The sequence below is a fragment of the Mytilus edulis genome, chromosome 6 (genome assembly GCF_963676685.1).
Source record: "Mytilus edulis chromosome 6, xbMytEdul2.2, whole genome shotgun sequence".
Taxonomy (NCBI): Eukaryota; Metazoa; Mollusca; class Bivalvia; order Mytilida; family Mytilidae; genus Mytilus; species Mytilus edulis.
The window spans coordinates 80,668,240-80,684,624 of NC_092349.1; the positions used below are offsets into that span (position 1 = coordinate 80,668,240).

Genomic DNA, 16,385 nt, shown 5'->3' on the forward strand with positions numbered 1-16,385 from the left:
TACATAGCATGTTAAGTTCTGTCTCCCTAGTAAATATCCTTTTGTATCTACATGCATACTTTTAACTTTCCATTTTTTTTTTTACAAATATTGACCACATTGATTAGATGAGGCAAGCAAGCTTAACATCTGAATTACTGAATTATTAAGTGATAAACTGCAGATTCTAAATTAGATTCACAGATCTATAAAAAATACCTAATGTTATAATCCAACTGTTCACCTAAGTCGTTTCTAAATCACCCCAAATCACCCAGGATCTCTTTGAGAAACAGAAGATCAGACATGTAGCTCTATAAATGGTAGTTATAAAATAGACATATATTGATAGGTTTATAAATTGAGTTCTATTCTGATATCTTACCAAGTTTTGTTGTGCTGGTTTATCTATCAATGACACCATGGAAGCAGGACTACTTGTTACAAATTCAAAATCACATGTTATACCCTCCTGTTGGAAAAATATAGAGTATGCAATGAGTTGCAGTATTACCAAAAGATCAAATATTATCAAAAACTTGAAATCCTAGATGCCTATACATGTACTTCCTATCCATTTTGTGGTTGAACAATTTCTATGCCTATATGTCATATATTATATATTGAAAACTTGAATTTATGCTTCAAAGATACACTAAAAAAACATGGAAAATTGTTACCTAACGAACAATAATGAATCCATGGCAAAGATAAAATATGATAATATCCATCCACCAAATTGATGAAATAGAATAGATTTTTAAATATGTCAGTTTCAAAGAATCTTCTGTTTCAATCAGAATGTATTTTTGGTACAAACTATAGTTTTTTAAGTGGTTCTCTTTGAAATGACTCGACATCTTCCCATAGTGACCCTTTTAGTCTACAGTACCTGACTGTATTTGTCTTGTTGCATAGTAAATGTGATATCATGGAATAACAATTGTAATCTCTCTTGGGAATAATTGTGACATAAATCTTCAAATGTCGCTCCCGTCTGACGTCCACACGTTGAGGGATTCTGGAAGCCTGGAGTATCTAGGATCGAAATTGATGTTGATGTACGATAATTTGAGGATAATGATCTGAAAAAAAATTATGTAATTGAAATCCTACATAATCAAATTTCATTGAAATTTGGTGAAAAACTGGATTCAATTTCATCACCAACCAAATACTTCTTGTTCGAACTGTTAAACCTGGAGTCTTGCATTTATCTCATTACAAGCTCAGTGCATTCATCTGTGTGTAACACTTGTAAGTTCATATAAACTTTATATTCTCCAACCAAATTTAACACTTTTAAACCAATTATTAAGAAGTTGAAGAAGTGGCTGATTTCAAACAATACCAAATCATCTATAAATATATATTATAACCTATTTCAAATCCTTCTGACAGTTTAAGAGGGTGGTAAAGGCTTATTTTTGTAACAAGTGATTTATCATTTTCATTTCATGTGCAGCCGTGAAAAAAGGTTCATTATTCATCGCTGAAATCAGTAAAAAGATCAATGTGCAAGAAATTATAATTATTCGTTCATTGTAAAATGGCAATTTTATATCATGTTCTCCCGTGAAGATACCCCCCTTTACACCCCTTGTTTAACTTTTAAAAATACAGATAACAGTTTTAAAGATATAGAAATATAGACTTAGAAGAAATCTGTCTTCAAACTTACAGGTTGTCAAGGGAGATGATAGCATCAGATATCTAAGAAAATAGACCTGTATCCAATCCTTTTTATATTTTACCTGTTAATGAGTGAGACAACAGCATTGAAGACATCTGAGTATAGCCCTATAACAAATCCTTCTAAAGCTTCTATTGCATTTGTAAGTCCTTCCTCTTGTTTGTGAGCAGGACTTCCCCTGAAATGTAAAAGAAATCAACTGAATAAGAAATAACATTAAAACTATGCATTCATCTGTTATTTGGTCATAAAACTTAACAAACTACATAACATTAAGTTAAACTGTTTTGATTTTTTCCTTCTTCAGTATATTATGAAATTTGGGCCACAATTAAAGTAAAGCGGGTTGTTTTTCCCAGGTGTAAAATTTCAGGATTTTAATTGATTAAGGTATAAGAAAAATTTTGACGGTTATTACTTTGGCGGATTAAAACTTTTATCAATACCTTTGTTTGTGCCGTTTTAAATTAGCAGAATTTATTTTGGCGATTTTGTCCTGTCTGCGAAAATTAGCTAAAATTTGCACCGTGAAAATAACACGCTATACGGTAATTTAAAAGTTTACCTCTGACACATGGAACAAGTGTTTTCATGTGATTGTGACTAAAGCTTCATGGAAATCTGTCTATTCCAAATACTTTAATTTGAGAAAGTAATAATGTCATGCTATCAGGTTTTTATTTTGGGAACAATGAAATTTGAGTCCAAACTGGAACCTATACTGTAAACCAACTTATTTTCCCGGACACTTTATTTCGTGTTTTACCTTTCTAGTCCACTTCACGACTATTTAGTTTCGCGATTTTCAAATTTATATGATGTAGTTTGAGAAAGAAAGATCCAAGTTTTACATTTTCGCAACGATTTATATTCATGTTATTTTTCTAATCGCGAAAGTTGCGCAAATAAATCAATCGTGAAAATAAGTTGGTTTACAATATATATCTTAAAATATTAAAATTAGCAATTCTACCATATCTTTGTATTTTATTGTATTCTAGAGATAACATCTCTTTATTTTTATATCTTAATAGTTTTTGTTTTTTGTTTTTATCTGAGGAGGGTTTGGGTAAAATGTCTGCTACATTGGAAGTGATCAGCCTCTCCTACCAACTTCATTGTCAATGAGTAGCAGCTGTAGATTTCCGGATTTACCCTTTCGGGATACGGGATTTCTTTTTTCTTATTTCGGAACCTCTGGATTTCATGTTTTTAAGCCCAGGATTTCGGGATCAGGAACCCTCCTACCTTCCCTCATGAATGAATGCTGATACTTTTATTATAAAGCTTGCAGTCTGACAAGAAAAAGAATTATTTTTTTTGTTTGTTTACTTAATACACAGTTTGAACAAAACTTGTATTTCCAGGAATATGAGCACTAACCTAGTTGAGGCCCCTCGTGTCAATGTAGATGATCCAGAAGAAGAGAATATTTGCCGTAGTAATTCTTCTGCTGATAAACCAAGCAACGAAGCTGCCTTTTGTGCAGAACCAGGCTTAGCAAACTGTGGCTTGTTGTTTTGACCTGATAAATAGAGCAATAAAAGAGGTTTATTCTCAGCATTGTTACAAAATCACTTTACCATGATTCGTTAAAATCATTTAGTTCCATCAAATACATTATATAGAATTTAATACATGTAATTATAAACTAAGCTTTTAAAACTTTAATTAACATACTGAAAACATTGCAACTGCCGGAGCTTTTCTTTTCTTTTTAAGTTTTATTATAAATATTTGCTTCAATTTTATATTATTATTGTCGGAATCATCTTCTCTTCGTTGAGAAAAATATTCATCCACTTTATCATATTCTGAGAGAAAATAAGTCCTTCTGCAAATTTAACGAATAACCAAAATGCACATCGTTAAGAATTTGTGAGTGAAAGACAAAATATCCTTATTCAACCTGGTACAAAACTGTCAGGAAATGACATTGGCTTTTTAAAAATCATTTGTCATACCTTTGATGGCTCCAGCCACACCAAGGTGATATATAGCTGCTAGTACATGACATATAGATTTCTTTTCATCCTCAGTCATGCCTACTTGGTCCATGGAAGTACAGATTTTGCCCCACTGCATCATAGCTTTCTGTTTATCTTCTGTCTGTAAATATATATTTTGATATTTTTAAAATACCTGACTCACTGTCTGTATATATTTTTTTATATTTAATCCCTTACACATACAACCTATAAGAAATTCTTGCAGCTTTCTTCAAAGATTTTTTTTAACACATTTTCTGTAAATCAAGTTGCATTTCCCTCTTTGATCCATACATTTATATATAAAGTTCTAGAAAGTCTGCAGTTTTTAATATGTTTGATATTTTCATAGAACTATCTGGTTGTTATTTAACTCATTGGTATGCATGTGTGGTTTTTAAAAGCTAAATTATACAGGCAATATGGTAGAGAAAAATATCATCTAACCATTCTTTTTTTTTTTATTAAAAAGTAAACTTTGTCAATCTTGCAAATTTCATTTATTGAAAATTATTGTTGACAAACACAGTGAAGCCCTAGCACTTGCCTACCATACCCACACTACTGCTTTTAATTTTCTAACACTCAAAACTGAATACTGAAACAAACCATTCACAATCACAATAAAATAATGCTATCAACAATTTAAAAGAATCAACATCATAAGAATACATAAATTTTGTTTTAATTTATAATGCCATTACAATTTTTTATTGTGACAATTGTCATTTTCTGTTTTTTAAAATTAAGAAAAGTTGATCACATTAAAAGATAAACATAAAAATTGTTTTGCAAAACAAATTTAAAGAAAACTGCAATAAAACCAAGAAAAGCAAGAAACTGAAAAGATGTTTAAGCTTTCACCATATGCATACTGTGGATTCATTTGTATTTGTTGGGTACCAATTTTCAAAATTTAAAGGTGAACCACAAATTTAATTTTAAATATATGCAGACTTAGCAGAATCAAGAAATCAAACATCCACAAATACACTATTTCCCACCAGGAAAATTGGTACCAACGAAAAAGAAATGAATCCATAGTAAAAAAAAATGAAAAAAAATGTATAAAAGCTGTAGGTACTTACAAAGGAAGGAACAAAACCATGCTAAAATAGCAAGCTATGTGGGATTAAAAATAATCCTTTTCCTTTGAGAAGTAATTTTAAAAGTTTTTGCCTTTCTATTATATTTTTTTTTGAGGGGCAATTCATGCAAGCCATAGATTTGTTAAAATTTTTACCCATTATCTTTAAAACAGAGTGTAAAAAGAACACACAAAGTACGCTTAACCTGAATTCTTTTATTTAAATTGACTGTCCTATTAAAATCCAAATATATGTTGATCATGCAAGCCTTAGATTTGAAGTACTAAGTTATAATTGTTACTGTTATCACTCACTAAGGCTCAGGATAAAATCCAAATAAAGTGGCCCAGGCGATGTGAAAATTCTTAACAAATCTATGCTGTACATGAATTATTTCTTAAAGAAACTAATAGATTGTTGTAATGGCAACTTATTTAGCAAAGTCTAATGTTAAGTTTGAAGAAGTTTCATAACACTAAAAACAAACAATTCATTTTTTTTCAAATGTAAATACGTTATGGTGATTTTTTGATTTTGTTATTTTTGATTTTTGTTGCTAAAGTGTAATTTATAAATTTTACAGTCGACGCCCGGCGAATAATCTTCAATAATTGAAGGATCGCTAGAAACCTAAAGAAGAAACTGAAACAAATCATATATTTCTAAATGCAATTTAAGTTCATAAGGTTAGAAGTTCGATTATTAGATCAGTACATGTCTCAGTATCACATTTTAAAGGGAACCTGCAAATAAAGAACAAATAAAGTGTGTTCCCTTCAATCTCCTTTGTGAATAGTTTTAGTCGGAATTCATAAAAAAATGCTTGTACTATAAAATAAACTAATTCATAAATTGATAACAGCCAAAAATAATAACAGCAGGTTCCCTGTAAATAATATTAGGGATATACATACCCTCTGTAATGGAGTCATAAACATATTTGGTTCATTCAGAGTATTTAACTGTAACTCAGTTCTGGAAATAAAGAAGATTTAACATTTATTCAATATACATTGATGGTCAGGCAATGTAAAATCTAACTAGATTTAATAATATGTAAACATTTCCAAAGTTTTCTACCGAATTGTAGGAAGTAGAAATGAAATACATTTTTCATCAATGTATGTGCTGTTTTTATCCTACAATTGAAAGCAGTCCTGTAGACCACTTCAATGCTTATATGTTTTTTTTCAAAAAGAAATCGACATTGCTTGGTCAGTCAAAAGAAGAAGAAACAAATAATGTGTCCATAGTACACGGATGCCCCACTCACACTATCATTTTCTATGTTTAGTGGACCGTGAAATTGGGGTAAAATCTCTAATTTGGCATTTAAATTAGAAAGATCATATCTTAGGGCATATGTGTACTAAGTTTCAAGTTGATTGGACTTCAACTTCATCAAAAACTACCTTGACCAAAAACTTTAACCTGAAGCGGGACAGACGGACGGAAGGACGGACGAACGAACGAACAAACGGACGCACAAACAAGAAAACATAATGCCCCTTTACTATCATGGGTGGGGAATAAAAAAAGACAGATTGATTGATTTTCTTTTATTGTGTTGTAACTCCACTTTCAGCATTCCATCATGGCAGCCAATTTTTATAGGTGGAGGAAGTCAGACAAAAAATATAAGACATCTAGAAAGATGAACATCTTGTTTTCATTAAAGATAATAATGTAAATAAATACCTTAATGCAGAATCTAGACCAGCCAACATTTGGTAGAAAACATGGAAGCTAGGTTCTCCTTCAGGTCTTCTCACTACTCGGGATTTCTCAAACATGAATACCTACAATTTAATTTTAATAATCATTACTACTTAAACAAATTTAGATAAAAACTTATATTTCATATATCAACTTGAAATAACACCACAGTAATATTTTCTTATTTAATTTTTGAGTTAAACTTTAATACCACTTATAAATTGTATTCATTAGCAATCATTTTTATTTGTATCATATATTTGTTTGTCCTTTTAATGTGGAAATCAGCCAAAAGGAGGCGAAATCATTCAGCTCCCTTCATCCCATTTATAGTTTAATATATCCTCATCCTAATTATATATATATATACATATCACATTTGCCATTGAATGTAGAGCAAACCAATTATTTAATAAAATTTTGAAGAGTCATAGAATTTGAAGACTTTAAAGATATTGTCGCCATAGCTTTTCTTCTTAGTGGTAAATTATGCATTTAGGAATTTTCAATACTGCCAGCTAAAAGCCCCTACCTGTACTGAAGCTGAGGATATCTGTCCTGAGTGGTCAAAATCTAATGTGGTGAGCTGTGCATACCGACTGGCATTAGTATTCAGTATAGTCCTACTGTTACCAAAGGCCTCCATTAATGTGCTTACTGCTGTCAATTTCTCAACTGAAAAAGACATCAATTGTATAAAAGTTTCTTATATAATGAAATATACAGTGAAAATGAAAGAATATCACTTTAAACTGTTCACAAAGATAAAAATTGGCCTAAGATTTTTAATGTGTTTTTTTTTAAATCTAGTTAAAATACTACACTAGTTATATAGAAATAGGAGTGAAATAACTATATTAAAATACAAATGAAGTTAATTTTAACACATCACATAATATTTTACGAAGTTATGACCCCATAATTATGTTTTTTGGTGTTGTATTGCCAGTTTTGTTACAATTTTCTTATAATCTATAACAGATTTTAGCGCAGTTTACTGCACCACAAACCCTGCTCAACACAATTTGTGTACCGAGGGATTTAATCTAAACCTTTATAGCACTTTCGAAACGTTAGTTGCAGAAAAGGTTTTCTTAAAGCTTTTAGGTCCATTAAATGCTCAAAATAATTACATTTTACCATCTCCAAAATGAGCTGACTTAGGAGGCTATAATGTACTAAATGTTTTCTAATAAATAGATTTCTTTTTAATTAGCATTCAGGGCCTTGAAAGATTTCAAATTATAAACATAATTATGGCCTTTTGTATAAGTTATGATAAAAGTTGATATTCAAGGCCATATTTTATTGAAAGTTGACCTTGTCATCATAGAAGGTCATACTTTATGCAAACCACAATGGTAAGTGCATACATTTACAATCCATTACATTTTTTGGGGTTGTAAAAATAAAAGGTCATGGTTTATCTGAGTGATTACTTTATAATTTACATAAAACATGCAACTAACTGCACTGCTATCAGCAGAGAGAAAAAAACATGATTGAAGTCAATTACTACCGGTACTTCCCTTAATGATTTATTTATCTGATAATAAAACAAATCTGCTGTTAAAGTGATTATTTTCAGTTTTCAACTGTTTTTTTCTTGATAAAGTAACTTATTTTGAGTCTTTTTTTCTCGAGATTTATCTACTTTCTTTTAATACGTGTAGAATTATATACAGAATTCATATATTTAATTTTCTATACCATGCTCTGGTTTCTATGTTGAGAAAAAAATGTGTTGATCTTAATACATAGAAACACCAGTATATTCATTTGAACATCTAATTCTTCAATATTCATATTACTTTAGGAAGGATTTTTTTTAAATGTCAAAACATGCCTTTATATGACAGTGAAAGAATGGATAAATTGTTTAAGAGATCTCTATCAGGTTTTAGGAAACCTATGATTTTTCGACCGTCATTATAGTTTTCTATGTTGTTTTTGGAATGTACTGTTGCTTATCTATTGGTCTTTTTCCCTGTTGTTGTCATAGCTTTGTCAATTTGTTATCGATTTATCAGTTTGACTGTCTCTTCAGTATTTTACGCCTCTTTTTTCTCCAAAAAAAAGTTACTCTTGAATTTGGTTTCAATTCAAATTTAGCTTTATATCAGAAGTCAATACCAAAATGAAAATCAATTCTAATAGAAACTATTAGCTTTCTGGGTTTAGGCTTCAAGATGTTGTAATGTTTCACTGAAATAAACAAACCTGTAAATATATTTCCTACACTTCCAGCAGCTGTGATCAGATACTGCATAACATGTCTGGAATTAGATGTCTTCCCACTGCCACTTCTACCCATGAAAACAACGGACTGATCTGAGCGTGACTGTAACATTTCTCTGTACGTCATCTGTCCCATCGCGTAGATGTGTGGCGGCATATCTTCCTGCTTACATCCCTTGAAAATCTGCATGACTTTCTCTGAGTAAATTGATATAGGATGCATGGGGTTGATAACAGCCAAGGATGGTCCACAGTATGTATGGACAAGATTGGCTCCATATCTCTGACGTAAAATGTGTAAGGCACTGGATTCATTGAGGAAACGTAGTGCAGCGATGTCCTCTGCTCTATCATACTGAGGAGGGTTAGCCTACAATAGAAATAATAAGTAATACACAAAGCAATAAAACACTGTTGCATTTGAAGAAATATAGAAATGTGTTGTTCTGTTAAATTAATTGCCTTGGGTTAAATGATTCCAATCAGTATGGATGTTTCAACTAACAAGTCATTTTAGTATCATCTGATCATGAAATATCATAATGATTATAATGAGTCTTTTTTTCAAACCTATTTGACTGAAATGTGTTCAATGTATAATATGATGACTAGTATTTTATAAGAATATTAGTGTATATGAATATAATGAGATGTGGGAGAAACTGGCAGTTGATTTTCTCTTAAGAATAATTTCACATTTTGTCATGACTTATTGTATAGTACGGGTTTTGCTCATTGTTGAAGGCCATACCATGTGCTATAGTATTTTACATCCCCTTCTATTGGTTTGTTAGGAAATTATATAATTGGCAATGAAACTACATTTCCTTATTGTACATGGGTTATCTATCATCTGCAATAACCCATATATTGAGGGAAAAAAGAAAAGAACAACTATATGCTTCTCTTTATTGAATCCAATCAATTATAAGTTTCTTTTAATATCTCTCCCATTAAATCCAAAACATTAAAGTAAACCAGAAACTGACAAAAACAAAAACTCAATAAAGTTATATTTAAAACATGTTGGCATGTATTTTTGATTGCTCTATCTTATAGAAATCTACAGCCCCTTTTTGTGGTGTTGTCAAACTTCTCAGTTATTTATTAAGAATTTGCATGTGATTTTCTCCTTTAAGTGTCTGATAATACATATACTGTTATGTAAATAAAGTTGGTAAAAGTCCAAAGAAATCATAAGTTTTAAATGAACAGAATAAATTGAGCTTCAGCTAATTTATCAAAATAAATAGTCTACTATTACTAGGTACAAATAGCCATCTAACAATAATTTGTGGTAATGTCACGCCTGACTGATTACAATGAATTATAATACAGTGTATATGAACCATCTAGGTTCTCCTTGAGACATTAATTATCTATCTTATCTATTCTATCTATTGTACAATTCACACCTGAGGGATCACATGTTTATGTTAAACAGGTAAAAATACAGGTACAACAAACATATACCATCTTAAGACAGGTGCTGCAGGATTGGAATACTAAAGTCAAATAAAAGTAACAGAAATGGAAAATGTTTACAAAGTGATGATATGTAACCAATAAATTAGTCGTTTATGACTCTAAAAACAAGGGTTGTCCCCCTTGATTGACAGGACCCCCTATACGTTAAACCTTAATAACTACTATAAAGTATAAATTTAAAGTCGCTGAGGATCACCGGAATGAGGTCAGATTTATTTTGAGGCCCAATTTTATCATTGGTGAATTTATATTTTTCTTTGTGACTAATATTTGTTTGCTCTTGTATTAAGTATAGCTTATAGAAATCCTTGGTTAAATATGGTTTGATAGTTGAAGTATTCTTGAAATTTAATGTATGTATAGAGAAGAAGAATTTACTGCTATATGGTACAACTAATAATGGGTTTCGTGTCTATAGAGTCTTCTACAATAGCCAGGTGCCTATACATTATAGTATCTATAGTAGATATCATAACACACCTACATAAGTGCTTCAACACCGATAAAGCCTATTACTCAGTCAGTCCTCAAGACAATCAATCGGTCATTGCCGCAAATAAAACAATGTCTTCAGTTAAATATGATACAAAAGAATATTAGTGAATATTTTATGAATTAAAAGACAATGTGGGTTAAAGTTTAACGAGACAGCAATCTAACAATTGAAACAAGGAAAAATTATTTTGAGGTACCATTAGCCTTCAACTTGATGCAAGTAACCACTTTTCAATAGCCAAGAGTTTATTCAACACAAAACATAATATTATACACAACTACTAGATTATCAATAGAAAATATGCATAAATAGAAACAACGATGAACACTGACATGATAACAGACTACACCAACACATTTTACCGATTACATATTGCTGTTCTTGTTGTTCTTGAATTTGTATTTTTTTTATTAATTATACAACAAAAGCTGCTTTTCCTGAGCTACTTTTCATTACATGTTCCTTCTTGTACCTTTGGTCATTTCACCGATCAATACGGTACAAGGAGGGTTGAGATTGTAAGAAACTAATTTCAACCAACAACAGCATGTGCCTGTCCAGAATCAAGAACCTTGTCAGTTAATGTTTTTTTTCATGTGGGAAAAATGGCATTGTCAGCAAATCTTTGAAAGTATTAAATGTATTTGCCACTTTTTAAGACACCTTACAATTTTAAGAGCTTAACACACTGTTAAGGCACATTGCTCTTGCTGAAGTGCCTTTATTAGTACCTGGCTTTTGTAGAGGTCTATACTGTATATTTTTTTTTATTTCAATTGTACTCCCTCAGTTTTTCTTTGCTTATTAAATTATATGTGTTCTTGTCAAAGTGCTTTGAATTGCAACCACCAAGTTAAAGTACATTTTTGTAGCCCCCTCCCCCCCCAAAAAAAAAATAAAAATAAAGGACCACCATATTACCTTTTCTACATCATCCTCATCCACATCTAATGTATCTCCAGCATGATCTAATTTGATTCTGAGACGGCCCTCTGGTAATACAGACATTCCATTGGCCTTGAGGACACAGGCCGAGGCAAAACCACCTTTGTGGACAAGCCATACCTTCTCTGATTCCATCCATTCTTTTTCTGTCTGGACCTCAGTTTCAGAACGAGCCTAAAATCAAAATAAAAAAAGATTTTAAATAAAGGTGAAGAATAAAATCAGGATAAATTTTAGACAAAAACAAAAGTGTTGTAGGCAATCATATTCTGTAGTCCTTTAGTGCATTAGCCATTACATGAACATGTATTAGTTAATGTAAAGCTCAATCTATCAATTCCAGAAAAATCAACATAATATTGCTTTAAATACAACAGGATACACTCTTTTCATATTATCAAAAGCTCATCCTATCAATAATAAAAAGCTATCTATCATGTCTGTCATCTAAAGGTTTTATATTTTTCTTTTCTTGATAAATTCTCAAAAAACTAATTTATCATAAACTGCTCATCTGACATCATTATTTGCTACTTCACACTGTTATATCATATCATACATATTTCTGTTACTAATGTGTTTTTTATTTTAATTCTTTTTCAACAAACTTGTGTTTAATTTATATCATATTCAAGTTACTTTAGCCAGAAACTAATACCTTGCAACAAATAGTCAAGTATCCAAGGGCGGATCCAGCCATTTTGATTGGTTCCCAACCCAGTATAAGGGGGAGAGGGGGTTCCAACTATATGTCCCAATTCAAACGCATTGATCGTCCAAAAAAAATGGTGTTTCACCCCCTCCCCCCCCCCTTTTTTTTTTATCTGTCACTGAGTATCTATATTCATAAAGAAGAAGCTCCTTTCAATAATTTGCTTGGCCAAAATGTCCTGGCTGGAATATTCAATTTTCAGAAGCATTTATTTTTAAGCATGAAATTGTGCATGCTAGATTTGACTTCATATTTCTTTGTGTGACTCATTTGGTATAGGGTAAATTTCCTGAGTAATTATAACTGTTTCATTTCAAAAGCTGTTTGTCAAATTAAAGTGCATGCCAAATTAGGTGCAAAAGAGTAAAATTGCAATGTTCATGCCAAAAAAAGGACCATCTTTTTCTCACGAAAATTCATCTCTCTCAAAATTGTGAGAATCGTTTTCAACTTGAAAATCTACATACTTTTAAACAGTACAAAACAGCAAAGTTATGCCAAAGGTAGAGAGAACACACAGAATACATTTTCTTGTTTTACCTTATTGTTTATTAAGCCATTATATTTATATGCATTAATCATGAATCATATATTAAGTCAATTCAATATTTATAAAACAGTGTCAAATATATATATATTATACAAAGAGCACTTGTTAACTTTATGATCTTAATCTTTTAATGGTCCACTTAATCCGGACTTATAATACATTATCCTCATTTGTAATAATAACTGTTTAAATATGTTGGCTGGATAATTCCTTGCAATTATTTTATACAGTCTGTTTTAAGAAACAAAGCTTTCATTCAATTCAGGCTTGAATGATTCAATGAACTAACTTCTCAACATAAAACAACATCATGAGTCAATTCTTAAATCATTATTAATGGAAGAGAATTGTAAACTGGTGAAATAAAGAAAAAAATTAGATATGCAAAAAAATAATATACAGATTTCATAGTGTCTAAGTCTTCAACTTAGTTCTAGTGATACTAACAGTTTCACATGAATGCTACTAATAACGAGACTGTTTATGTACATGACTTTTTAATCCATACCAGTAACCTGTTAAAAGATTTATCAAAATAAAACAGGTATCCGAAATTTTGTTTCTTTGTCAAGCAATATTGATTGATAGCACCAAATTACTCTTTAAAAGGATGTATTTTAACATTTTATGTCCATAACCTGATGTCAAATTGATATCAAACTCAGTTTCAGCCATATTAATCTGTCTTATACATGGACTGCTGTTAAGGAAAGATCATCCATCTGTATTTGGAGGCCTTTATACATATAGACTTTTTTTTTAACTCTATGCTTGACTCATATGTATGGAAGAGCTAATTTTGCTCATTGAAAATAAAAGGCTGAAATATGAAAATAAGATGTGGTATGATTGCCAATAAGACAAGTCTCCACCATAAGGAAATAGAAGTAAAAGTGAACAACTTTAAGCCTTCAATAAGAAGCAAAACTCATACAGCATAGAATCTTATGAAAGGCTCAAAAATGAAAAATGTAAGACACTAGCTGTATTGAAATGGAAAAGGAGTACTGTGTAGTATTATTGATTACAGCTAGGTCTTGTAAATTAAGTATTACTTTTATACGAAAACAACTGGCCTTTTAATTTCTCTACCTTAGGCACAACAGATTATACACTTTATGATATAATATTAATTTACCCTAGTATATTATGTCAGAAATATTTAATTTGTAAACCTATCAATTGTAGATTATTTGGAATGTAAACATTTAAGTAAACACTGATCAAGTTCTGTTATTGATAAGGTTTAAAATCTATTATACTTGTAACTTACTAGCAAAAAGATGTAGTAGACTTTTACATGTATTCAAAATGGGGGAGGGGGGTAGAAAAGGAATGAAGGTCAGCGAGTTTATTTTGGGGCAAAAGGGAAGCAGTTAAGGTCAAATGTACAAATACAAAGGTTGGAAAATGTCAGTTGTCTTTCCAGATTGTGGACAAACATTTTCAGGGGGAAAAAAGGCTGGGGTTGTAAATGAAATTTGACAGAAGTCTAAACCGTAAATACATGTGAATCAAGAAACTTCATAGTTGTACACCATTAAAATTATATATAACGACAAAATTGACCAGTGTTTCCTCCTTAGGATCTGTTCAAAATTGAATAGTATCTTATGACATCATTTTGCCATTCCAATGCTTCTATTCTGTAAGTCTATGCAGAATACAAATTTGGGACTATATTGTAAAAGACATTGTCCATTTAATAAAACAGAAACACAAAATTGCAATATTATTTTTTTTTTTAAAGTTAAGATACAACTTCAATGTCATTTGATGCCTGGTGGAGAGTTGTTTCATTGACAATCATAACCCTTTTTTGTTTTTATATAGAGTGACCTCTCTTAGACAATCCACAAGAAATGTTTGAACTGTCAAGTACAATTTTCAAAGACATTCTTTACCTACATACTATCTTTTTACCCTGACCCAAAACCAGTAAGTTAGGATACTTATATTATATGACAGAATAGATATTGACACAGGTAATTAAATAGGTGTAAATTAGCTTACCTTGAAAGAACCTTGTTTTAATGACTTATTTCTAATTCCATAAGACATGATATTGGCACAGGTCAATTAGCCAGATTTTAAAAGTTAGTCCAAGTCATGACAGGTTCAATTTATCCAAATAACAAATTCGTCAACTTGCAAAAAAGTTTACAACAAACAAGTCCTAATCTGATGTGTATATATTTGTTTTAAAGATCAAATTGTTGGAATAAAAGATCCCATTGATATCTATGTTAATTATAGGTGCTAATTACAGGTGTGACAGAAAATAAACACCTCCTCCCAATTCAAACAGTTACATGGTCTGTCCCGTAATAATTGATTTCTATCCTACAAGTAGAGACTGCTTACTTCCGAACAAGAAGAAATCATGTTTATACATATGATCTACATTAAACATTATTGAATAGAACTGTTCCTAATGTTCTCACACCTTAATGTGAAGAATTGATGTGAATTCATTTTCCGTGACGTCTTATTTAACGTAGTGACAAAGAAGAGTTTACTTTTTCAAAAGCCGTTGAATTATCAATTGACATTCACTTTAATAAATAGTCAGCTCAAAGGAAGCGAAAACTGGAACTAATCCCCAGGAAAATATGGGTATATATACTATTTCATTCAAAGATAATCTCATATCTTCAAGATATTTCGGAATACCTTTTACTGTGTATCAGGATGAACGTGTTACATCTCAGGAAAGTATGCTATTTCTACTTTCTACGTAAAGATATGGTACAGGAAAACCATACTGAACAGGTTAGCAGGCCAGATGACAGTGAAAGTCAAGACACATGGTCACAAGACTTAAGAGAATATCTGAAGAAGCAAAGGTCCAGTTTTATATTCTAAATATCCAGCATGAATTCATCTTATTAACAGTGAGTTCACTTCATTACATGATTATTCATAAAACTTATTCCTTTATCCTGTAATGAGGTCTAACTTCTCAATAACACAATGCAATGAAAATGCTTAGAAATGTTTTAAGCAAACAGTGACAGATCATAGACCTGCATTAACACAGTACAGAATGCAAGGTCTCATCATTATATTTGTATAAAATTCACATTTTCATCTTTCTAACATTGAATATAGTTCACAAGTTGACCATTGATAAAACATAAATTCAGCAAAATCAGATTTATTAATTTACATCCACTCAGTGCAAGAACTTGAAATATTCAATTAGAGAAACTCCATCTTCAAAAGGAGGCACTTAAAGTGCTCTTAGTCGTTACATGGTGTCAAATCTTAGGATGTAATTATTCTGCCGGGGAACACTTGTACAAGTCGACAGAGAAAGTTTTTCAACGAGCAGAAGTTTTCACCAGAGATAGTTAAACAAAGTTTTAATCAAGGTTTTAATTAGGGAATCGTAAAGGTTATCTATCTGTATGTAAATGTGTGAGCAGACAGTTTCTTCGTAAATAGCTAGAGATATAACAGTTAATTATACAACTCTTACAACATGGACTT

At 31.0% G+C, this 16,385-nt stretch overlaps 1 protein-coding gene across 22 annotated transcripts in view; it reads right to left on the minus strand.

Moving 5' to 3' along the window:
* Window positions 1-16,385, minus strand: part of LOC139528622 (unconventional myosin-XVIIIa-like) — a 78,983-nt gene that overhangs the window by 43,158 nt on the left and 19,440 nt on the right. For 12 of the 22 annotated variants that reach the window (XM_071324677.1, XM_071324674.1, XM_071324673.1 and 9 more), the window contains exons 2-12: window positions 11,608-11,805; window positions 8,685-9,072; window positions 6,997-7,139; window positions 6,447-6,547; window positions 5,663-5,723; window positions 4,749-4,769; window positions 3,637-3,781; window positions 3,056-3,197; window positions 1,734-1,850; window positions 872-1,064; window positions 365-451 (exon numbers count right to left, since the gene is read on the minus strand). In XM_071324677.1, coding sequence (XP_071180778.1) covers window positions 365-451; window positions 872-1,064; window positions 1,734-1,850; window positions 3,056-3,197; window positions 3,637-3,781; window positions 4,749-4,769; window positions 5,663-5,723; window positions 6,447-6,547; window positions 6,997-7,139; window positions 8,685-9,072; window positions 11,608-11,805 — 1,596 coding nt within the window. Of the gene's footprint in view, window positions 1-364; window positions 452-871; window positions 1,065-1,733; window positions 1,851-3,055; window positions 3,198-3,636; window positions 3,782-4,748; window positions 4,770-5,662; window positions 5,724-6,446; window positions 6,548-6,996; window positions 7,140-8,684; window positions 9,073-11,607; window positions 11,806-14,906; window positions 16,114-16,385 lie in introns of those variants that run through there. The other 10 variants (XM_071324679.1, XM_071324676.1, XM_071324675.1 and 7 more) reach the window with 4 other exon arrangements.